Source organism: Macaca nemestrina, chromosome 5 (genome assembly GCF_043159975.1).
Source record: "Macaca nemestrina isolate mMacNem1 chromosome 5, mMacNem.hap1, whole genome shotgun sequence".
Taxonomy (NCBI): Eukaryota; Metazoa; Chordata; class Mammalia; order Primates; family Cercopithecidae; genus Macaca; species Macaca nemestrina.
In genome coordinates this window covers 77,161,199-77,185,031 of record NC_092129.1, presented here as the reverse complement: position 1 = coordinate 77,185,031, position 23,833 = coordinate 77,161,199, and the positions used below count along the sequence as shown (strand labels likewise).

The 23,833-nt window shown below is 41.7% G+C and overlaps 1 protein-coding gene across 3 annotated transcripts in view; it reads right to left on the bottom strand.

The window, feature by feature from the left end:
• Positions 1-23,833, bottom strand: part of LOC105478738 (sorting nexin 9) — a 124,771-nt gene that overhangs the window by 54,509 nt on the left and 46,429 nt on the right. For 2 of the 3 annotated variants that reach the window (XM_011736342.3, XM_011736341.2), the window contains exons 3-5: positions 20,070-20,144; positions 18,126-18,251; positions 4,332-4,421 (exon numbers count right to left, since the gene is read on the bottom strand). In XM_011736342.3, coding sequence (XP_011734644.1) covers positions 4,332-4,421; positions 18,126-18,251; positions 20,070-20,144 — 291 coding nt within the window. The remainder of the gene's footprint in view (positions 1-4,331; positions 4,422-18,125; positions 18,252-20,069; positions 20,145-23,833) is intronic. The other variant, XM_011736344.3, reaches the window with a different exon arrangement.

The window sequence follows — 23,833 nt, the reverse complement described above, 5'->3', positions numbered from 1 at the left end:
GCCTCAGCCTGGTTTCCATCAAGGACCGGCTGTGAAATGGAGGGGCTCGGAGGGCCACAGTCAGGAGCCTAGCGAGTTGGAGCTCCGTTAACAGCTCTACCTCTCGCCCGCTGTGTAACCTCGGGCTAGAGTTCAGAAGTGAGCGGCCTGGATTCAGAAGACTGCCAGAAGCTAAGTGAGGTACACCGCAAAGGAACACAGGACTGTGAGCTAGCACAGAAGAGTGAATGTTCTCTGGGCCCTTCCAGAAGACGGTTCGGTCTTAGCAAACTGGCCAGGAAGGATTTTCATCAAGATGGAGGAAAGACCTGGAGGTGAACTATTCATAGCAACTGTCCTCAGAAAATTAAAATCTATTTAATTAGGGTAGAAACAAATAATAATTCTTTGAAAATCACTTGGTTAATACTTTATAGGTGTGTAATAACTGTCATACTAGTTGGTTATGTATACGATCTTAGCTCTCTACCTAGGTTATGAAATCTTTGTGGGTATGTTTATTTCCATCTCCTTGGTTTTTTTTTTCCCTGGAACATTATCTTGTTTCAACCCAACTCCTGCTGATAATACGTTTCTCAAAACTCTACCAACTGGAAATCTTTCCTGCAGCCTCCGTCATGGCCCCTGGACTCACTCCCTCAGTAGATGGCCTTTTACTCCCCTGGCAGGTCCCTTCCCCTCTTATCTGTAATCAGTCACCGGCTTTCTCTCTGAACCCATCCTTTCCATACATTGGTCTCTGACTTCTTTGCTCTCAACCCCCAAATCCCTTTGGTAGTTCCCTAACTACAGACATCTTGTCACGGTAAAACCTGCCCTGCTCCTGGGCTGAGGTTTCCATCCTGCGGCGCCTCTCTGTCCTTTCCTTCCACCTTTCCCTCCTCTTTCTTTCTACTGAGCAGCATCTTCATCCGCTTTCTCTTCTCACCCCTTATTTTGTGAAGCTCTTCCTGACTTAACTGTCCATCATGGGTAATCAAAATCCCTTCGTTAGCACTCACTGCCCCTGGAGTCAACTCCAAGCTTCCTGTGGCTCAATCAAGAGTCTCTTCAGTGCAGGTCCCAACTTTGCCTCGTGCTGCATTCCCCATTCTCCCCACCTGCCACCAACCTTCACTCTGAAGCTTCGAACTTCACACATGTCCCCAAACTTTTCCACATCTCTGCTGTTACTCACACTGTACTGTACTCTTATCTGCACACCTCATCTTCCTCAATTTAGCAAAGTCCTACCCCATCAACAGGGCTCTGGCCTTCCCACAGCCTGCTGGCTGACATCCAGTCACCTCCTTTTACTTTCTTCATTATTTGCAAATTAGATGGTCAGTACCACCAGTGAATCGGGGGACAGCTCTGTCTTACCTGGAGAACGTTTCCCCCAAAAGATTCTCCAAATGCCTTGTATAAAGTGGCAAGGACTCAGATATTTTAAACGTGATGTTCTTGATCATTTGTATGAAATACACCCTACTCTTTGTCAGACCTCTAACCTTCATAACATGATCACCAAAAGGAGGAAATCAGATTTGTCTTATGTATACTAGTCTTTTTGAAAAAATTAACTTGTGGTAGATTGCAGAATAAGTGATTTTCAGCATGTGACTACAGAAAAAATGATTTTTGGCTGGGCGTGGCAGCTCACACCTGTAATCCCAACATTTTGGGAGGCCGAGGCAGAAGGATCACTTGAGGTCAGGAGTTCAAGACCAGCCTGGCCAACATGGTGAAACCCCATCTCTATTAAAAATACAAAAATTAGCTGGGTGTACTGGCAGGAGCCTATAATCCCAGCTACTTGGGAGTCTAAAGCAGGAGAACCGCTTGAACCTGGAAGGTGGAGGTTGCAGTGAGCCGAGGTCACACCACCGCACTCCAGCCTGGGCGACAGAGTGAGACTCTGTCTCGGAAAAAAAAAAAAAAACAAAAGAGAAAGAAAGAAAAAAAGAATTTTTAGCATGTGACACTATGAGTACTCTTAAAATAACAGTGTCTGAGTTCTGAAAGTGGAATCAGCTCACCATAGAAAAGCTGGACGATACAGACAGGCACAAGAGATGGAGGGATGGGCAAATATGAGAGGAAGCAGGAGCTGTAAAATGGGAATAGTAAAATCCAGAAGGTGGGTATATGATTATTCACTATGAAATTCATTTAACTTTTCTATGCTTGAAATTTTAACAAACATTGGAAAATGCAACAAACAAAATTGACATATACAATCACTCTTGTCTGAGCTCCATTAGAAGGAAACAGAGAAGGGCTGTGTCCATCAGGGTATCCTGCCATCTCCTGCTGCCCGTGAACGTGGGGCTCTGGGTAAATGTTTCGTAAATTAAGTATCTGTTGAATGAATATACTCCTAAAGCATGTTTGCTTGGGTCTCTGGGACACATTTAAATCTATGTAATCACCACAGGTAGATGATTATGTCTGACTCTCTTCCTAACTCCTGCCCCAACTAAATCAAATGCTTCTTTAGGGCCAGGAGCAATATACTAACAAACTTGCTGGTTTAATGTTCTAAATTTAAAAGCTATCCTCTCCTCATAATGCAAATACAGAAATACATTTATGCAGGCTTTACATTGGGAGACTTATTTAAACACATTCACTCAAAGGATTTACAGCATTAGCTAAATTTCTTCAGAGTAGCCTGGCTTGTACTTGACTGCAGAGCCACTGGACCACAGAACAGACTGAGAATGGCCACGAGGGGTGGGGGAGATGGACATGCACACCTGTGGTGGTGCTGTGTGGTGAGTGTAGGAAAGCTGCACATAGTACAAATATACAATATGGGATAAAAAGGGGCAAGACGAATCCTGGTACACTAGGTGGAGTTTAACTCCCTTTAGGAAGCTGTTGGAATTGACTCAAGTAATCATTATACCACATGGGTAAAGTGATTAAGAACTTTAAGGCTTAAAGCCTGCTATCTGGGTTTGAATCCCAGCTTTATCACTTACCACTAGCCGAGTGGCCTTGGTCAATTTACTTAGCTCTCTTAGTCCCCACACTTATGTAAGGGGTATAACATTATCCTCCTGTAAGGATTAAATGACATAATGCATACAAAGCATCTAACACAACACGTGGAACATAGTATGCATTCGGTAGAGGTTATCTTAATATGTGAGGGCTCATCTAAAATATAAAGAAAAGAACAAAGACTAGCATTTCTTTGAGTAAATCCCCATCTAAGTAAAATACCTATTAGTTTATGCTATGCAAAAGATCAGACAGTTATATTCACAAATGGCTGCACAGCCAGGTCATATTAATAGAGACTTTTAATTGAAGAGATAACAGGCTTAAGATATCTTCTATTCCAGCCAACGTTCTGTTCCCTTCAGATACATAAAAGAGGAAGAAGACAGAAATACTTTTACCGTAAAGGTCAACAACAGCAACTCCTAATTCTTGGGACTTTCGGCACAAATATTTTCTGTTGCTACATGCTGAGATCTTGACTTTTTTCAAAACCTAAGCTTTACTGTAACAAACTAGACTACAATGATCTGGTTGAAGGATCCTTTGATGTCTGACTCTTTTTTTTTTTTTTTTGAGACAGGGTCTTGCTCTGTTACCCAGGCCGGAGTGCAGTGGTGCGATCTCAGCTCACTGCAACCTCTGCCTCTCAGGTTCAAGCAATTCTCCTGCCTCAGCCTCCCAAGTAGCTGAGATTACAGGTGTGCACAACCACACCCGGCTAATTTTTGTACTTTTAGTAGAGATGGGTTTTGCCATGTTGGCCAGGCTAGTCTCGAACTCCTGACCTCAGGTGATCCGCCTGCCTCTGCCTCCCAAAGTGCTGGGATTACAGGCGTGAGCCACTGCGCCTGATGTCTCTAACGTTGTTCTCCATCCCCACAACCCCTTTGGTCTCTCAACTGCAGACATTTGGTCATGCAATAATCCCCTCGGCTCCTTCACTCAGGTTTCCAATGCTGAGATGCCTCTTCTGTTTCTTTCTTTACACCTTCCCTTCCTCTCGAATTTCTACAGGACAATGTCTTCATTCTCCTCTTCTTTTCCCTTTCTCCGTGGTACCCCACTCCTCCTCACAGTCAACCACAGAGTTAAAGACCTTTCATGAGATCTCACTGCCCGTGGGATAAATTCATCAATCAAGCCTCCTCTAAGAGGCCTCCATGGTGTAAATCCCCATGATCTTTCCAGTTCCTACATACTCCACATCCCACGTCACCACGCCCCAAGAAGAGCTCCTGTAAGACACTGTACCTGACATAATCACCTCACTTGGGAAAACAATATGACTTTTAGGGTTTATTAAATGTTTATTTCCTCTTGTGTTCAAGTTTGAAATTTACCTTATTTATGGAAGAAGGAGAAGGAGAAGGAGAAGAAGGTGGTGACTGGCTGAGACTTTCGACACAACCAATCTGAGCCAAAATATCCACCTTAAAATAAAAAAGGTGCCCAGTGAACAAGCGTGATAGAGCAGGTCAAAGTTTTTAACCAAAACCAGCACATTCATGGCAGGACCAAATTCTCCAGAAAACTCGAGCATGCCACTCACTCACAAACATTACATGCAAAAAGCCCCAACTGTGTAGCAATGGGTTATCTTCAATGCATTATATTTTCTAAAGTCTGTTGTTTGGTATCACAGTACAGTATTACTGAAGCCCTAAAAATAACTATAAGCAGTACAGAAACAATGGAACAAGTATCAGGCAAGTCATACAGCCACAGAAACAAACTCCAGAGGAAAAAACAGAAATAGCCAAGTTGTTAAAAGTGTTAATATTCTGAACCTTTTGCTTTCAGAGGCATTACACATGTATGTGAGAGAGTCCAGACAAAATAAGCAAAGCCACCTAGTCAACTTGAAGCTGACCACAGAGCCACAAGTGAGTCCTACCAATCGCAGCTGTGAAGGACACAACAGCCCAGCTGGTCTGTGAACTCAGGAGCAAAGGCCAATGTCTCCTGGTGTGTGCTCTTAGAGGTCTAACTGGCCTACAATACAGCATCTTGTGAGAAGAGGTAACTGATACGCTTCCATGAAGCCAATCGATGGGTAAACTGCAGCAGATGTGTGAAGAGGACCACTCTGGAGCCCAACTTCCAGGCTTCAAATCCCAGTTCCACAACTGTCCAGTAGGGGAGTCAGTACTAAGAACATTTACATAGTGGATGACAGTGTCCTTTTCAGGGGCAACTCTCTTGTGAAGTAAGTGGTGGTATTATTCTCACCTGAGAGATGAAAATAAACTTGGAGTTGAAAATCAGTTAATATGCAAAGCAGACAACAAAGATGGAGTAACAGGGACTCAGTTTATGCTCCCATTGAAAACTAAAAAATTAACCAAAGCAGACAACAAAGATGGAGTAACAGGGACCCAGTTAATGCTCCAATTGAAAACTAAAAATATGGTGAAATACAGGAAACTGTGTTCAAATCACTGGATACCAGGTAGTGAAGAAGTGATCCCGAGATACGGGAAACAGACAGAGTAAGCCTACAAGTGCCTGACCACTGCGTGGAGAGACTCTCCAGGCCACACAGCAGGCATGGAAAACCCACACAAAGCTCGGTGGTCTCTGTAGTGGGAGGAGACAGAGTCTGGGGAAGACAGAGACGCACAGAGAGAGCTCTGGAGACTGCAGAGGGCACTGCAGATCTGCACTGATCAGCCCGTCACGTGAGGGGCTACCCAAGGTCAGGGAAAGACACACATGAAAGAATCAAGAGTGCAATCCCTCACATGGGGCTATTCCCACCTGCCCAAATGGAAAACTTCATGATTCACGGGCATCGGGTACAATACTACCAAGGATTTGTTTCAAGACAGGGGCAAAAATATCCCTAAGCTAAATGTTGCTCTGGGCTTAAAAATAAAACCTGAAATAATCAGACTATTTCGAAGTAACTCAGGTGCATCCCAGAACAAGGCTCAAAAATGTTTATGGGAAGGCAAAAATTTCCAGCGTATAGCAAGGTGAAAATTGCAATGTCTGGCATCCAATCATAATTTACCAGGCATGAAAAGAAGGAAAATATGACCCAGAACGAAGAGAAACATGAAGCTGATGCAGTACTGACAGAGATGAAAGAAGTAGCGCTATTTAAGAGCAAGAGAGGTTTCAAATATCATTGAGGTAGAAGAGCTAGAATGGGCTTCCAAAAGGTAGTAACTTTAAGCACAAAGAAAAAAAAACAAAACACATAATTAAATCAATGTAAATCCATGCATCCATGCTACTATCAGAAAAAAGACAGGAATGCTTTCTTCGCTGGTCACTATTTGTAGTAGCTATAAAACAACTTCTTACTTTGAAACCTGGCAATTAAGGAGAGGTGAAATTAGCCATCTATCCTGATTTCAAAATTGAAATTTGACATAATTAACTAGCTCCAGCTGATACAGGAAAGTCCTACTTTCTAGATGAAACCAGCTCAGTAAGTGTGGAAGGAATAACATTACTGATTCTGGCAAGGATTACCAACTGGTGGTAAACCATTACCATTTATATACAATTTACATCTGTATGTTTGTGTGTATACCCATGTTCAGAGAAAATAAGACAGACACCTAGTGTAAAGAGTAGTGACTGTGAAAATGGGATACTTTTCTTTTTGCTAGTCTAAATTTTCTACAATGCATATGTACTGCTTCTGTAACAATAAAATAAAAGGTTACTTTACTAATTGCTTTTAAAGACAGGATGCTAATTAGCGACTGCTGACCACAAAAATAGTAGTTTCTGGTTTTGCTATATTTTTTTATGTTGTTGCATTCTACTCCTCATATGACATCCCTGGGGAACTGGGACCAGTAAGAAACAAACCCTTACTTCTGACAACAACATGCAGAAAGTAGGGCAGGGGCTTGTTTGGATGACATGGTTAGATCTGACTCAGTTCACTGGTTTCCTAGTAAGCAGCTAAGACATGGCCTAAGAGGAAGGGCTCTCACTGCAGAGACCATGAGAACAGCAACTGTGGCGTAGCAGAGATGGGCAATGGCACCACGCCTTCTATCTGTCTGCACCGTAACCAAATCAGGCCTTGCAGGAGGGCTGGGTTTCAGAATTAATGAAAATGGTAACTTATATTTACTTAAAGTTGCTTTCTGTTTGGCTTTCTACCAAACGTGTACAAAGGGTATATGAAAGCTCAAAACATACTGTGAGTGGTCGCAGCTCTTATGGCCCACCTAATTCCTTCCAGTAGACACCAAACGTCCACCACAGGTCAACACAGATCATCCCATCTCTAAGTCCACCAGTTAAGAGGAGTTCCCAATCACAGGCTAACTACTCTCTATGTTATGAGCTTGGGATGGGGCCCTGGAGGCATTCAGGGGTCCGCCTATCACCACATAAGGAATTCCTCACTGTGCCTGTCACATCCTTCCACAGCGCCTGTGATGACGTCCCCTGGCCTATCGTGCCACGGCCCATCTTATGACTATACCACACGCAACTATGTTAGGAAGTAGGAATAGAAAGCAAATATCTGATTCTTAAACCGGAGAACATCTCAACCAGAATTTCTGACAAACATTTAACTCTTTTCCTCAAAAGGGCCTGAAGAGGTGATAATATTCTCTTACATAAAAAAGCTAACCACCTTAGCTCAAAATATGGAAGAATTTGACAGGTTTCCTATTTCATTCTTTACAGATCCTTGGCTCAAAGGACATGATCTAATTCTACAGATGAACCTGTACTGACGTTAGAAAACCACTGATGGAACATAAAACTTGCACATTGTTTTAAAAACGAAGGTAGATCACAACAACAGACTCAGTCTATTTATAGCCAGTCACATCAATATTACTGATTGGGAATTACCAAAAGAGGTGAAATTATTTAACAAATCCTTTGTTAAGTCACATTCTGAACCTACAGATGTCAATTTCAGGTGTTTATTTATTTATTTATTTAATTTTTTTTTTTTTTTGAGACGGAGTCTCGCTCTGTCACCCAGGCTGGAGTGCAGTGGCGCGATCTGGGCTCACTGCAAGGTCCGCCTCCTGGGTTCACGCCATTCTCCTGCCTCAGCCTCCTGAGTAGCTGAGACTACAGGTGCCCGCCACCACGCCCAGCTAATTTTTTTGTATTTTTAGTAGAGACGGGGTTTCACTGTGTTAGCCAGGATGGTCTCGATCTCCTGACCTCGTGTCCGCCCGTCTCGGCCTCCCAAAGTGCTGGGATTATAGGTGTGAGCCACTGCGGCCGGCCCAGGTGTTTATTTTTTAAACAAACAGAATTAAAACAACAAAAGTTTCCTTAAAGTAAATGGATATTTGTATTAGCTTAGCGAGTCTACTTATTCGGATAGCTCAAAGTCCTAAAATAGGCAGCTTTGAGTACAGAATAGGATGGCGCTACAATTAGCAAATAGTTTGCTTCCAGACAGACCTAAGAGAAGTCCATGTGAAATAAGCTTTACCCCGTTCTGATGACAGGATGGATGTATAACAATGCTGGCTGGTCCTTCAGCACCGCAGTTTTAAGGTTAAAAAAAAAAAAGACTTTGCTTTAATAGTCTGTTTCCAGTTAGACAAAACAAACAAAACCCACCCTACATAATAAACTTCACCAGCATGCATTTTTGAAAGGTTCCTCAGATGAACAAAGCTGTCTTATGATGTCAGGGATCTGTGACAAAGCACAGAAGGTTGGTATTGGCAGCCTCATGCAGTTTTGAAGAAGATGTCCATACATCCTCTAACACTGGTATATGATCTTCCTTAAAAAGCCCTATTACCAACTAAAAAGAATTCATACAGGGGGTGGCAGTGAGAGTGAAGAGATGGAGAGAACCTTTTCAATAAAGTTCTGTAAAGAGAAAGTCTCAATAAGCAATTATGAGATGCCTAAGGCATAAGACTTACGTGAGTTAATGAAAATATAAGCACATCTAATACTGAACCTTTGTGAAGGTTTATCAATTTATTTTTAAATGGACTACAAAAAAAGGCCTAAAATGGCCTAAATATAGACTTCTGAGAACTAAGAAAGCAAAATGTAGTTCCAACATAAAATTACCATTGCCTTCCTCATCCTTTAACCAATAAAAATTCCTTTGTAACAAATATAATTACATGGAAAATCTCTGAAAGGAAAAATGTTATATCCTTAAATACAACTTAACTTCAAGCATTTGTTTAATATCCAAACTGTTTTAAAAAAATAACAATGCCAGAGGATTTTCTGTAAGAGAATCTTTCTGCTTTTGATTGGGTAGCCCGTCAGATGGGAGAATGACAGGCCAGTGATGGGACAGCTCCTAGTCCTGTGGTCAGTGTTAAGAACACAAACTTCTCCAAGGCAGGGATTCAGGAAATCTGTAAGTCTCTTAATATCTTACATTGTAAAGTACCTTTTGATGTATTTATATCTGAGAAAAAAAATTATTCAAACAAGAACAGAGTATTATGGTACAAAGTCTCTTATAGGTCTTTGGGAATAGAAAAAAAGACAAATTCTTTGCTTATCAAGCTTAACAACTTACAAATAAGCAATATAATTTGTAATAAGAGTCACAAATTGTGCTAAGGGAATCCAGAGAAGTAAAACAGAAAACGAAAGGTTTTATAGAAGACGTGGTATTTGAGCTGAACCTGAAGAGATGGGCTTCTGAAAGATGGAAGGGTCACTCTATTATTCTTAGAAGAGCAAGCCGAAGGTACAAATTAAAGGTGAAACAGCATGGGACATATTTGGATAATCATCAGTTTGCCTGGAGACAAATACATAACTTCAAGATAAGGTGATGATGGGTAGCCACACTGAGGCATCACAGAAATATAACCGAGCTTGGAAAAGTACCTCAACCTCAAATTCAGATGAATTTCTTCTACAATTTCCCTACCATGAACTGTTCAGCGTATGCTTGCATAACTCTGATACACAGAGACCTTCTCCTGGGATAGTCCTGCTGATATGTAGAAAATGATTGTTCCAGAAGGCAACAGAGAAGCCTCTGAAATTTCTTAAACTTAAGAGATGACACAAAAGCATACATCAGCAATGCTGAGGGTTTGGCTCCAGTCCATCACATTAAAGTGAGTCATGTGCATTTTTCTGGTTCCCCAGTGTACATAACAGTTATGTTTACACTATACTGTATAAGTGTGCAATAGCATTATGTGTAGAAAATATATGTATCTCAATTAAAAATCCTTTATTGCTAAAAATTGCTAACGATCATCTGAGCCTTCCATTAGTCAAGCTGCACCCTTTTTGCTAAGCGGGGGCTCTTGTTTTGATGTTCACGGCTGCTGACTGATCAGGGTGGTGGGTGCTGAAGGTTGGGGTGGCTATGGCAACTTCTTAAAACAAGACAGTGAAGTCTGCCACGGCAACTGACTCTTCCTTTCATGAAAGATTTCTCTGTAGCATCTGATGCTGTTTGATAGCATTTTGCCCACAGTAGAACTTCTTTCAAAACTGGAATCAATTCTCTCAAATCCTCCTGCTATTTTATCTACTAGTTTGTTGTCATTTCAACGATGTTCATAGCATCCTCACCAGGAATAGATTCCATCTCAGGAAACCACTTTCTTTGCTCATCCATAACAAGCAAAAGTTTTATCAAGAGGTTGAAGCAATTCAGTCACCTCTTCAGGCTTCACTTCTATTTCTAGTTCTCTTACTATTTCTACCACATCTGCAGTTACTTCCTCCACTAACATCTTCTATGAGGGTTAGAATCTACTTCTTCCAAACTCCTGTTAATGTTGATATTTTGACCTTCTTCCATCAATCATGAATGTTCTTCTTGGCATCCAGAATGATGAATCCTTTTCAGAAGGTTTTCAACGTACTTTGCCCAGATCCACCAGAGGAATCACTATTTATGGCAGCCACAGCCTTGCAAAATGTATTTCTTATAAGACTTAGAAGTCGAAATTACTCCTCAATCCATGGGCTGTTGAATAAGTGCTGTGTTAGCAGGCATGGAAACATCAGTCTTCATGTATATCTCCATCAGGGCTCTCAGGTGACCAAGGGCATTGTCAATGAGCAGTAATATTTTGAAAGAAATCTTTTTTTCTCAGCAGTTGGTCTTAACAGTAAATCATATTGCAAACAGATGTGCTGTCATCCAGGCTTTGCTATTCAATTTACAGAACACAGAGTAGACTTCACATAATTTTAAGGGCCCTTAGAATTTTCAGAATGGTAAATGAGCACTGGTTTCAACAAAGTTACCAGCCGCATTAGCTCCTTCTAAGAGAGTCAGCCTGTTCTTTGAAACTCTGAAGCAGGCACTGGCTTCCCTTCTCCAGCTGTGCAAGTCCTAAGACGGCATCTTCTTCCAATAATAGAAGGCTGTTTCATCGGCTCCGAAAATCTGTTTAGGACAGCACCATCATCAATAATCTTTGCTAGATCTTCTGGATAATGTGTTGCAGCTTCCACAGCAGCACTTGCATGCTTCACCGTGCACTTTTATATTACGAAGACAGCTTCTTTCCTTAAGCCTCATGAACCAAGCTCTCTTTTCTTCTACAGCTTCCTCACCTCTCTCAGCCTTCACAGAATTGAAGAGAGTCAGGACCTTGCTCTGCATTAGGCTTTGGCTTAAGGGAATGTTGTGCCTGGTTTGGTCTTCTATCCAGACCACTCAAACCTTCTCCTTATCGACAATAAGGCTGTTTCAGTTTCTTATCATTCAAGTGTTCACTGGACTACTACTTTGAAGTTTCTTCAAGAACTTTTCCGTTGCATTAAGAACTTGGCTAAGTATTTGGCTCAAGAGGACCTGGCTTTTGGCCTGTTTCAGCTTTTAACAAGCCTTCTTCACTAAGTTCAATGATTTCTAGCTCTTGATTGAAAGTGAGAGAAATGCGACTCTTCCTTTCATTGAAACACTCAGAGGCCACTGCAGGGTTATTAATTGGTTAACTGAACTACTGTTGTGTCTCAGAGAAGAGGGAGGCCCAAGGACAGGGAGAAAGATGAGGGAATGGCTGGTGGGTGGAACAGTTGGAACACATAAAACATGTCAATTAAGCTCGCCATTGTGGTGCCTCAAAACAATCACAATAGTAACATCAAAGACCACTCATCACGGGTCACCAAAACAGATACAATAACAACGAACAAGTATGAAACATTGCAAGGATTAACAGAATGTGAACCAGAGATACCAAGTGAGTACGTGCTATTGACAAAATGGCGCCCACAGACTTGCTCAAGGTAGGGGGTGCCAAAAACTTTTGATCTGTAAAAAACGCATTACCTGTCAAGTGCAATAAAGTAAAGGGCAATAAAATGAAGTGCGCCTGTCCTTAATGTCTTGTTTCAGAAGCAGTGGTATATGAGATTAACTATAATTAACAATTATGCAACCACTACTAAGTACTGTGTACTCTTCTAAATACTTTAGAACTCTTTTCATTTACTCTTTCCAACAATCCTATGAGGTTTTACAGATGAGGCACAGAGACGCTAAGCAGCTTACCCTGATTCACACAGGATGTGTGAGATCTGGGATTAAAACCCAGACAGTCTGGCTCCTGAGCTCACTGCCTTGACACCAAGCTAGGCTGCCTCTTAGGAGGAGAGAAAAGGCAGGAAATCTGTTAGAACAATGGATCTCAATCAGTTCCTTCCCTCTCCACATCTCAAGGATGCAGAGCACGCCTCTCAATAACTGTGGCTCACGATGGCACTCGGTTAGGGTTTCAAAACAGAATAAAAAGAGGGTACAGAAAGAAGTAACATTTCAGAGAAACAGAAACAGGAAAGTCAGGAAGAGAAACTAGTTTTGTGGGGAAATAAGTGATTCTGTTGAAGATGAATTTCAGATACAGAGGAGACATGCTGATAGAACTGTTCAACAAAAAGCTAGAAATTGGGCAAATCAAAGAGAAAATTCAAGAGTAGAGAGACATTTCATAAGGGAATCTACACGATTAGAAAGGGTAGAACAGTGAGAGAGGTTGGAACACAAAAGGGTAAGTGGATTGAAGACACCCTTTTAAAAGAGGGAAGAAGTGGGAAAAGAAGGAAAATATTTATGAAATGTCTTCCATGTGTCCGGCACTACTTTACATTGGTGACCTAATCCACTGACAATTCAGGAGGCAGGTCTTATGCCAAAGCCACAATTCTTACACAGTGGAGCCGGACTGGCAAGCCTGGATCTAACAGCAAACCTTACATGCTTCCCACCACACCACTCACCTGGGGTCTGGCGGGGTGTGAAACTGTGAAACAGAAAAACAGAGAGATGCCAGGGACAGTATGTGACAGGGGCCAGAAGGGCTCTCACCAAAAGAAAAGCAGCTTTATTCCAAGTATACACATCTTTCTAGTGTTTGAAGAAGGCAGAAAGCAAACCTCTCAAGTAGAAAACCTTCAGATAAGACATCTGGGTTTACAGAACTTTTAAGTAACATTTAAAACTCATTGTTCTCATTTTCTAGAAAAGTAGAAAACAAATTTTCTATTAATTTCTCAAAAGTAAGTACTCTAAAGCAGTAATCTGAGAGTTTAAGATCCATACTGAGACCTTTTCAGAATCATGGCAATGATGTAATCTAAACAACAATAACTGGATGAAAAACAAGACTAGCACACACACGAGTAGAGATTTTTAACAACTGAGATTCATTCCCATCAGCTGGGCCATTCATTCTAGCGGTTCAGCCACTAATGTGAAATACTCTTGAAACTGGAAAATAACCGATAAGTAACTAATAATGAAACTACTATTAACCACTAAAAACTACGCTTTCTTTTCAAAGGTAATAAAATGGTTGTCCTCATCTGAGTAATATAAAATCTGTATTTGAATAAGAACATGACAAGAGTTTGATTCAGTTCTTGGGTATCCTTCAATAAATTTTCTACACACTTTGCATCTACGGGGCGTGTGTGTGTGTGTGCATTTACACACAAGAAAGATAATATTACCCATACTGAGGTGCCTTTTTAAAAAAAATCATATATCTCTATCTGTACATCTAAATCTACCCTCACTCTCCCTAAGAGAAGCTCGACTTTCCACTGCGTGGCTGCCTATAGTTCATCTGACCAGTCCGCTGCTGACAGACATTTACATTCCGGTTTTCTGCTGTTACAAACAATGCCGTAGGAAACGTTCTTGCCCAGAAACCTGTGTTCTGCGAGCAGATCTGCAGGAGGAACTCAGAACCGCTGGGCCTTAGAGGCATGCATTGTAAATACTCATATACATCACCAAACCGGCCCCGAAGAGCTTCATCACTCTATCCTTTCCCTCGCTTTGTATGACACTGCCTATCTGACCACACCTTTATGACACTAGGTTTTAAAATGTTTTCATTCTCTGCTAGTTTGATAGAAGAATCTCAAAATGAACATTTCCCCTAGTTTATTAACTATTAGTACCTTTGTCCTCCCAATGAACGGCCTGTCTATACCCTTTACCTATTTCTTCTGAATTCATCTTTTTCTTACAGATTAGCAAGAATATATGTATATGAATGGAATTAGCCTGTATCTGTCACAAGTCAGAAGTATTTTTCCTAATTTAATATTACTTGTTTACTTAAATGTATCAATTATCTCCTTAATGGCTACTAGACTTTGTGCTGTCAGCCTCAGAAAGGGTTTCCATAGGCCGGATGCAATTGGGAGACTGAAGCAGGCGGATCACAAGGTCAGGAGTTCGTGACCAGCCTGGTCAATATGGTGAAACCCTGTCTCTACTAAAAATACAAAAATTATCCGGGTGTGGTGGCAAGCACCTGTAGTCCCAGCTACTTGGGAAGCTGAGGCAGGAGAATCACTTGAACCCAGGAGGAGGCGGAGGTTGCAGCAAGCTGAGATCGCACCACTGCACTCCAGCACCTGGGCGACCCAGCAAGACTCTGTCTCAAAAAAAAAAATAAATAAAAATAAGAAAAGGGTTTCCATATTCCAAGGCCATAAAAATATGCTGTCTATTATTTTCTCCAAGTACTTTAATAAATAGCTTTATAATTTTCCAAATTGAACTGTTTCAGTCCATTTAAAGAACAACTTATCATATTCCTTTCACAGTGACAATTCTAATCTAAACTTAGCTGGACTACGTTTGAGCTGATAAAGCGCTGTCTCACCATTAAAGGAGGAAAGCAATCACAGCGGGTCAGCGTCCTGGAGGCATCAACACTGTCCTGACACCAGCATTCTGCTTACCTGAGACTACTCAGTAAGAATCTAGGATCAAAGGGTCCCCAAGCAACCTGAAACTAGGATTTTCAAGAAAAACCAAAAGAAAGTGCTATCTTTTGGTTTTTACACATTCATGAACTAGTTACTCTGAAATGCAGCACAGATGAAGAATACAAAGTCAAGGAAAGAGTAGCAGGCCCGAAATAAGTTATTCAAAGAGATCTTTAAAAAGATATGACTTAAAAGAAAAATACAACACTCAGGAAATTGGATAACCAACTGAATATGAGGCTTCAACTTGCTTGTGTGGGAGGAGAGTCAAATTTAAACGAACTGATGTTAAGACGAGTAAAGAGACACTGGCTCAGAAGTTGGCAGAGTGTGCCAAGCTGAAGAGATGCAAGTCTCAGAGGGGATGTGCCCGCAGGCCTGATTGGCGGGAGAGAGGCCCAGCTTCTCCGAGGTCCGGCTGTTGAAACAAAACCGACCCTGGGAGAATGCATGTGCCGGAACAGGCAATCGGAGCCTCCCAAGCAGCACACCTCAGAGCACGCATTTTCCTACCCGTGTTCAGAAAATGAAAGCAATGGGCAAACCTGATAGGAAAATGTTTAAAAAGCTACCCATTAATAATGGTCATTTGGTTTCCTACTTGTGACATCTTTCATGATATTTATAAAATGTACCCAAATTTTGGCCTACTTTTAAATTGTTCTCATATCTCAGATAACAGAGGGCAGAGATGGCTGTTAAAATATTTTTACTTGATTTAAATTAAATTCAAATGCTCTAATGATAGCTATGCTTTCTGCATTTCACTAATTCTAGTTTCAGTTAATTTTTCTTTGCTTTCAAAGGATCTGATTAGATTCAATGTTAGACTGGATTCCCCACCCCCCGCCTTTTTTTTTTTTTTTTTTGGTTTTATTACCTGCTAAATAACCTAGATGAAACAAATTTTAGACTTATACCAGTTTATATTAAACTACAAGTAAACCAAGGAATATATTTCCTAACAGAACATTACTTAAATCTGAGTTTTAATTTATTTTCATTAGCTAAACTGCTTCCACCTATCTTGAGATAATAGCTGGTCAGTCCCTCGAATTAAAATAAGGTAAATATTTCTATTTTTTGTTTGCCTCACTTATTCTATGATCACCTCATTACAATTCTCTCATTTAAAACGCTGTCCTTTATTAATGCAAACCCATCTCATGGGTGCTTTTGTGTAACTCAGTGAATCTCAACCGGCTTGGCTTTGCTCCTAGGTAACTTGGCTGTATCTGGAGACATTTTTGGTTGTCACAACCGAGGCGGTGGGCATGTGACTGGCACCTGGTAGGGAGAAGCTAGGAAGGCTGCTCAATATCCTGCAGTGCCCAGGATGGGTCCCACTAGGAAAGGGTGTGGGGCCCCAAACAGCACTGAGGCTCAGGCTGAGAACCCCTGGGAAAACTTCAAGTGAGGTATAACTACTATTCACGTTTCACAGTGAGTAACCCTTACCTGGCCAATGTTCTCAAGTAGTACAGAATAATAAAATATAGAAAAGTGTTCTTCAATTACCGTGATCACCTTGCCTGCAAATTTTAAATATCTGAGTCTAATTTGTAATTCAGAATGTCTACAAAAAGCTGTTTTGAAATGTGTAAAACCTGCAGTTAGTATATGGTGATAAACTTAGATAAACTCACTTGGAAGGTCAATTGACAGATATTCTTTCTCTTTTGAGACGGAGTCTCACTCTGTCGCCCAGGCTGGAGTACAGTGGCACGATCTCGGCTCACTGCAGTGGCCGCCTCCCAGCTTCAAGTGATTGTCCTGCTTCAGCTCTCCGAGCAGCTTGGATTACGGGTGCCTGACACCACACCTAGCTAATTTTTGTATTTTTAGTAGAGATGGGGTTTCACCATGTTGGCCAGGATGGTCTCAAACTCCTGACCTCAGGTGATCCGCCCGCCTCGGCCTCCCAAAGTGCTGGTGGGATTACAGGCGTGAGCCACTGCGCCTGGCTAATAAACAGATATTCTATAAGCAAATAATTGTAAGTGATATGATTATTAGGCCTGATATAATGTAAAACCTTTTATGTAGTTAAAAAAAAAAATCAAGACATAACATGTCCTAAAGCCCATTCATTTCTAAAGATGTAAGCAGTAACAATATTTTAATTCTTTTTTTTTAACTTTCTTTTTAACGTGTGGAGATGGGATTTCACTGTGTTGCCCAGCCTGGTCTCGAACCCCAGCACTCAAGCAATCCACCTGCCTTGGCCTCCCAAAGTGCTGGGATTACAGGCGTGAGCTACTGTGCCCAGCAGCAACAATATTTTGATACCTATCTTCTTAATTTTCTTCTTGTCATTTACTCTGTGTCATCATTTGGCAATAAATGAAATAGAAGAATTAACCTCAACTAGTCAAATTTTAATTAAAATTAATGTAAAATTTCCTTGTATTCTTCTCAAGTTGTTCCACTATTCTAAGTTTCCTGGAAGCAATACAATAAGAGTACCAAGTGCTGAGTGCCTGGATCTGGTAGACTTTCACATGCATTGCTTCTACTTGCAGGATGAGGGCCTCTAGCTCTGAGAGTGTAAGCAGCATTCCAGGGCCAGGGAATCCATTTCCTGATCCAGGCCGATGCTCTGACACTGACCTCCTCAACAAGACCCTCCTTTTCTTCCTCTTCTTTCCATGACTTTATCTAAGAGGGTTTGCAGTTTCTGAGGTCTGTGTTCATATCATGACAGACTTGTCAGCAACCCTCAATTAACACCCTGCCTTTTCTAATAAATTTTGCAAACAGTCATTATCAGGCTTAACAGGTGAGTTCTTTGTTAGTACCCAACAGAAATGCCACATAACAACCTAAAAGCGACTTTGTTTATGCTTTTGGGGGATGGCAATAGCTATAATGCATCACAAGCTTTCACAAATATGCTCTGCTTTCAGTAAAGCCAGCCACATCCAGAAAAAGGAAGTGAGACGTACCTGGTGGTTGTTGCTGGCAGCCGACGAACTGGCCTGAGCTGTGCTGGCTGAGAGAGAATCAAGGAAGGCTTGGTCAGCCACAGAATTCCCACAAGAAAATTGATCTTTTCCATCACTGGGTAAAATCTGAATAGTAGAAAGAGTCACAATTATTTTCATGCATTAGGGTCACTTCAGGGAGTCTGGTGAGGGCAAGCAAGAATTGTCAAAAACCGTTTATATTCTTCAATGCTACAAATTTCTCTCTGAGCACTGCTTTCGCTGCATACTTGTATTTTGATGGGTTGTATTTTCATTTGCATTTAGTTCAAACTATTTTTTAATTTCTCAAGATTTCTTCTTTGATCCATGCATTATTTAGAAGTGGGTTGTTCAATCTTTAGAGATCTTCCATCTATCTTTCTGTTTTGATTTCTAGTGTGATTCCATCGTCGTCTCAGGGCAGACACTGCATGATTTCTTTCAAACATGTTGAGGTATGTTTTATGGCTCAGAATATGTGGTCTGTCTTGGAGAATGTTCCATGTAAGCTTGAGAAGAATGTGTATGTGGCTGTGGTCTGATGAAGCAGTCTATAGACATCCACAAGTGGACATCAGTTTATTGATGGTGCTGAGTTCAACCATGTCCTTACTGATTTTCTGCCTGCAGGATCTATTTCTAACAGAGGGGTTTTTATATTCTTAAAAGGTAAGCAAACCCAAGAATATCTGTAATCACTAGTCCTTTCTATAAGCAGAATCCTAGAAAATCCACTTACTGCCAGTATCAACTTAAATCCTCAGATTTTTCTCAATCTTGTCAATTTGTAGGCTCCTGGATGCAAAGTGCATACAAGTAAAACAAGACTTCAACATGAGATCTATGGATTGAGGCCAGGGGTCTGTGAACAGGGGTTTGCAGTTGTATGGAAAAGGCTGTGGTGTGTGCATGGGCACATGTTTCTGAGGGAAAGCCTAGAGACTGCATCAGATTCTCTGAGGGGTCACGACTCCCCACCCCTCACCGTCTATCAAGAACAGAAAGATGGCCTTCGATATCACTCTGCAGCCAGGTCCCAGGTAAACATCCTCTGGGGGGAATTCTTTTCTCCTGGAGGTGAACCAAAGGTACCTTTACTCTTGATCTAGCTCCAGTTGTACTCACAGGACATCAGGAAACCTTCGCTTTTTTCTGTCACCCAACATGAAAGACAAGCTTACCAAGAAGCTGCACATGCTCAGTTTGGAGCGACCGAAAGACAACCAGCAGGGGGCGCCAGGCGGTTGGCTCAGTTGGGGGTGTCCCAGGCAGGGCCAGCCCAGGCTGCTGTGTTGCTCTCCTGGGTACCCGACCTAACAGCTCTCCCCAGGAGATCCCCACAGCAGCTCACCCAAGATACCCCTCTCTCTGTCCATGGGAATGGGAGAAGGAACTGAGATACACACTTAAAAAAATCTATTTAACTGTGAATTAATTGTACAATAAACAATATTATAGACAGCAGCAATATCAGCAAAGGAAAAATATGTTATATGTATCATATATATTAAAAATATATATTATTAAATACATATTTAAAATTTATGTAATATCGATATATTGATACATAATTTCATCTTATTAAATTTATACAATTTGTAATATATTTATACATATTTATATTATAGACAATATTAGCAAAGGAAAAACATTAACTTCTATTCAGACTAATTAAAAGTTGCTATCCCTGGAAGAAACTTAATCTAAATATTTATAGTCATTCTTTGGAGCTTGGATCTACAGGTAATATTTTTCTTAGTTCTATTTCAATGTACTTTCCATATTTTACATAGTTAACATTTATTATATTTACAACGGAAATTTTATTTTACAAAAAGTTGCTGACTTCCTGAAAGTTGATAATTCATGAAAAGATGCTGACAAAGAATGAGCTCTAATGAATGAATGACAGGAAGCTCTTACTTCAACATAGTCTGTAGGAACCAGCCCTCGTTCTCCTTTGATGTTTCTTCCTTCCAGCCATCCTCCACCTACATCCTAATAAGTCACCAAAAAAAAAAAAAACAAAAAAAAAACAAAACAAAAACCAAAAAACAAAAAGAAAAAGATTACAGTTGAGATTTCCTAGAGAAATTTTGAGTGGAGGAATTGTTATACACAAAAAAAGTAATTAACATTAAGCTTTTTATTCCCAGAGAACATTGTTCAAAATCTTAAATTCTTAAGCCTTCTCTTTACGTCAGAAAATGATGTAACCTAAAAACAAGAAAAATCAAACTTCAATAATAAGTGATGAAAGACTGAAAACAGCTGATGATTAGATGACCCGCATCTTGTCTGTGTTCTGGTCTGTGGCAGATGATAAAAGCAGCTTGCAGCTCTGAATGTGAAGCGGTGGGATGTGCACCCCAGGCTTGGAATCTGCCCTCTGCCACCTCACTGGTCAACACAATCAGGTGGAAATCCTCCAGGGAATCCAGAACTTGCCTCAAGGGCTTCTGCACACTTCAGCTGGCTCTTCCAGCACCCAAGCCACTATATGAATGAATGTGGGTTGCTAGATGTTGACAGAGACCCAGTTTCCCTGTTGCCCCATCCAAAGCCAGCCAACCTGGAGAACTGCCAGACTCATGAGTGAGGCTAGCTTAGACCAGTCAGTCCCCAGCAGGGTCCAGTGACTGCAGACACATGCAGCGCAACTCAGGAGAACCATCCAGCTGACTTGTAGATTCCTGAGCAGTAACAAACGGTTATGGGGTTAAACCGCTAAGTTTTAGCATTGTTATGCAGAAAAAGTGAACTGATTCATGGTTCCTTAGTTCTCCTGGGTAAATAATATTAATACACTAAGTAATAAAGTAGAACTCTATATACCAGGATTGCCATTTCACTCTATGATCAAAGGAAAAATTGTAACTTTTAGTCAGAATAAAAGTTGCTATCCTTGGAAGAAACTTTATCTAAATATTAAGCTATTAATGTTAATATTAATATTATTATTAGCAACGTTAAGTGGCAAGTCCCACTTTCTCATCTTAACATACTAAGAGTTTTTAAAGTTTTAAAATAATGCCCTTATTAGTTAATAATTATCTGAATCTGAATAATCACATTCTCTTAAAAAATCACTTTAAGCCACAACTTTGTCACTTTCTGACCACAATAGCAACTTGAGGACAATACTATTTTACCAAGAAAACTGAAATACTTCAATAAAAAAATTAGATGAGGCCAGGTACGGTGGCTCACACGTGTAATCCCAGCTACTGGGTAGGCTGTGGCATCAGAATTGCTTAAACCCAGGAGGCAGAGGTTACAGTGAGCCAAGATCATGCCACCTCACTCCAGCCTGGGTGACAGGGTGAGACCCTGTCTGCAAAAAGAAAAACAAAAAAGGTTAGTAAGACTCAAGAATCTTTAATCTCTGCTATGATTAAAAATGAATCTATTTAACTTATACACATCTAGCATTTATTTTTTTAAATTATTATTATACTTTAAGTTCTAGGGTACATGTGCACAATGTGCAGGTTACATATGTATACATGTGCCATGTTGGTGTGCTGAACCCATTAACTCGTCATTTACATTAAGTATATCTCCTAATGCTTTCCCTCCCCCATCCTCCCACTCCACGACAGGCCCCAGTGTGTGATGTTCTCCTTCCTGTGTCCAAGTGTTCTCACTGTTCAGTTCCTACCTATGAGTGAGAACATGCACACCTAGCATATTATACAAAATTACTACATAATATTTTACTAATCAGTGTTTTTTTGTTTTTTTTGTTTTTTTTTTTTGAGACAGTGTCTCATTTTGTCTCCCAAGTTGATGTGCAGTGGTGCAATCTTGGCTCACTGCAGCCTCGAACTCCTGGGCTCAAGTGACCCTCCCACCTCAGTCTCCCAAGTAGATGGGATTACAGGTGCGCATTACCACACCCAGCTAAATTTTTGTATTTTTTGTAGAGATGAGGTTTTGCCATGTTACTCAGGTTGGTCTTGAACTGCTGAGCTCAAAGTGATACACCCGCCTCGGCCTCCAAAAGTGCTGGGATTACAGGTGTGAGCCACTGCACATGGCCCATTCTTTTTTTAATCCAAGACGTATAAAGTATGTTTTCTAAATATGCTCACTATTCAGAAACTACTATCACTTCTGCTGTTCCTCATTCTCCTTCCTTGATCTTTGCACTGCCATAGTCCTCACTCTCTCCTTCCACAGGAGCTCTGTGCGAGAGCATGCAAGTGTGCGTGTGCATGAGCAGGTGAGCGTGTCTGAGGGGCATGTGCGTGCTTGCATGGGTGAGTGCTGCATCTGTGTGAGGAGAGTGTGAGCAGGTGAGAGTGTCTGAGGGGTGTGTGCGCTCGCACAGGTGAGTGCTGCATCTGTGTGACAGCATGAAAGTGTGCGTGTGTGTGAGAGCAGGTGAGAGTGTCTGAGGAGTGCGTGCACTCGCAGGGGTGAGTGCTGCATCTGTGTGAGAGCATGAGAGTGTTGAGTGTGAGCACAGGTGAGAGAGAAGGCATGTGTGCATGCTCACACGTGTGAGTGCAAATGTGAGAGCGTGAGCATGGGGATGTGAGAGAGCAGGTGAGAGTGTCTGAGGGGGGTGTGTGTGCTTGCACGTGTGAGTGCTTGTGTGAGAGCATGAGTGTGGGTGTGCATGAAAGCAGGTGAATGGGGGTGTGCTCACACGTGTGAGTGCATGTGTACGTGTTGAGAGCATGAGTGTGGGTGTGCGTGAGGGTAGGTGAGAGTGAGGGGGTGTATGTGCTCGCACGTGTGCGTATGTGTATGTGTGACAGCATGAGTGTGGGTGTGTGAGGGCAGGTGAGAGTGAAGAGGGTGTGTGTGTGCTCGCACGTGAGAGCTGCCTATGTGTGAGAGCATGCGAATGCAGGTATGTGTGAAAGCATGCAACTGTGGGTGTGTGAGACAGCAGGTGAGAGTGAGAGGGTATGTATGTGTGTGTAAAAGTGCATATGTAAAAGAGTATGTAAAAGTGTATGACAGCAAGAGAGGTGTACGAGGCTGCAAGGGTGTGTGTGCATGTGTGTGCGTTTGCACGCATAAGGGTGTGTGCAAGTGTGTGTGGGGGGGGTATGCACAAGAACGTGAGAGAGTGCGTGTGAGAGTACGTACATGGGTACGTGTGTGTGCCTGTGCACGTGCACAGGGAAAGGCTGGTGAGGTCTGATGGCGCCCATGGTGGGGTGTCTCACACACCTGCAGCTGACAGAATGCTGCCAGAGAGGAGTGACCCGGCCACACTGGACACTTAGACAGACCCTGGGCTTGAGGGAGAGGCCAGTGAAGAAGGTGCACGGTCCAGGCAAGAGGATACGAGCTCAGCTCAGGGCGCTGGCAGGAAGCGCTGGGTGGAGAGGAGAGGCTGGACGGAGTAAAACTTTAGGGAGAGAAACCAATAGCTTTAAGTGACTTAGCCTTGGTTCACTGAATAGAAAGGCGCCACAATAGAAATAAAGAGAAGTAGGAATAGGCTGAGCGTCGCATGGGTGATGAGCTGAGTCTTGACATGGTCAGTTTGAAGTGCTTGTGAAAAAACTAAGTGGAGGTGTCTGGGACACAGCTCGAAGACCCCCTCTGAGGCTGGAGCCACATGGGGAAGCTGCAGATACAGGTTTAAAGTCATCAGCACAGAGATGGCAATACAAAAATCTGAGACCACACAATATAAGGAAATGGGCCGAAGATGGAAAGATGTG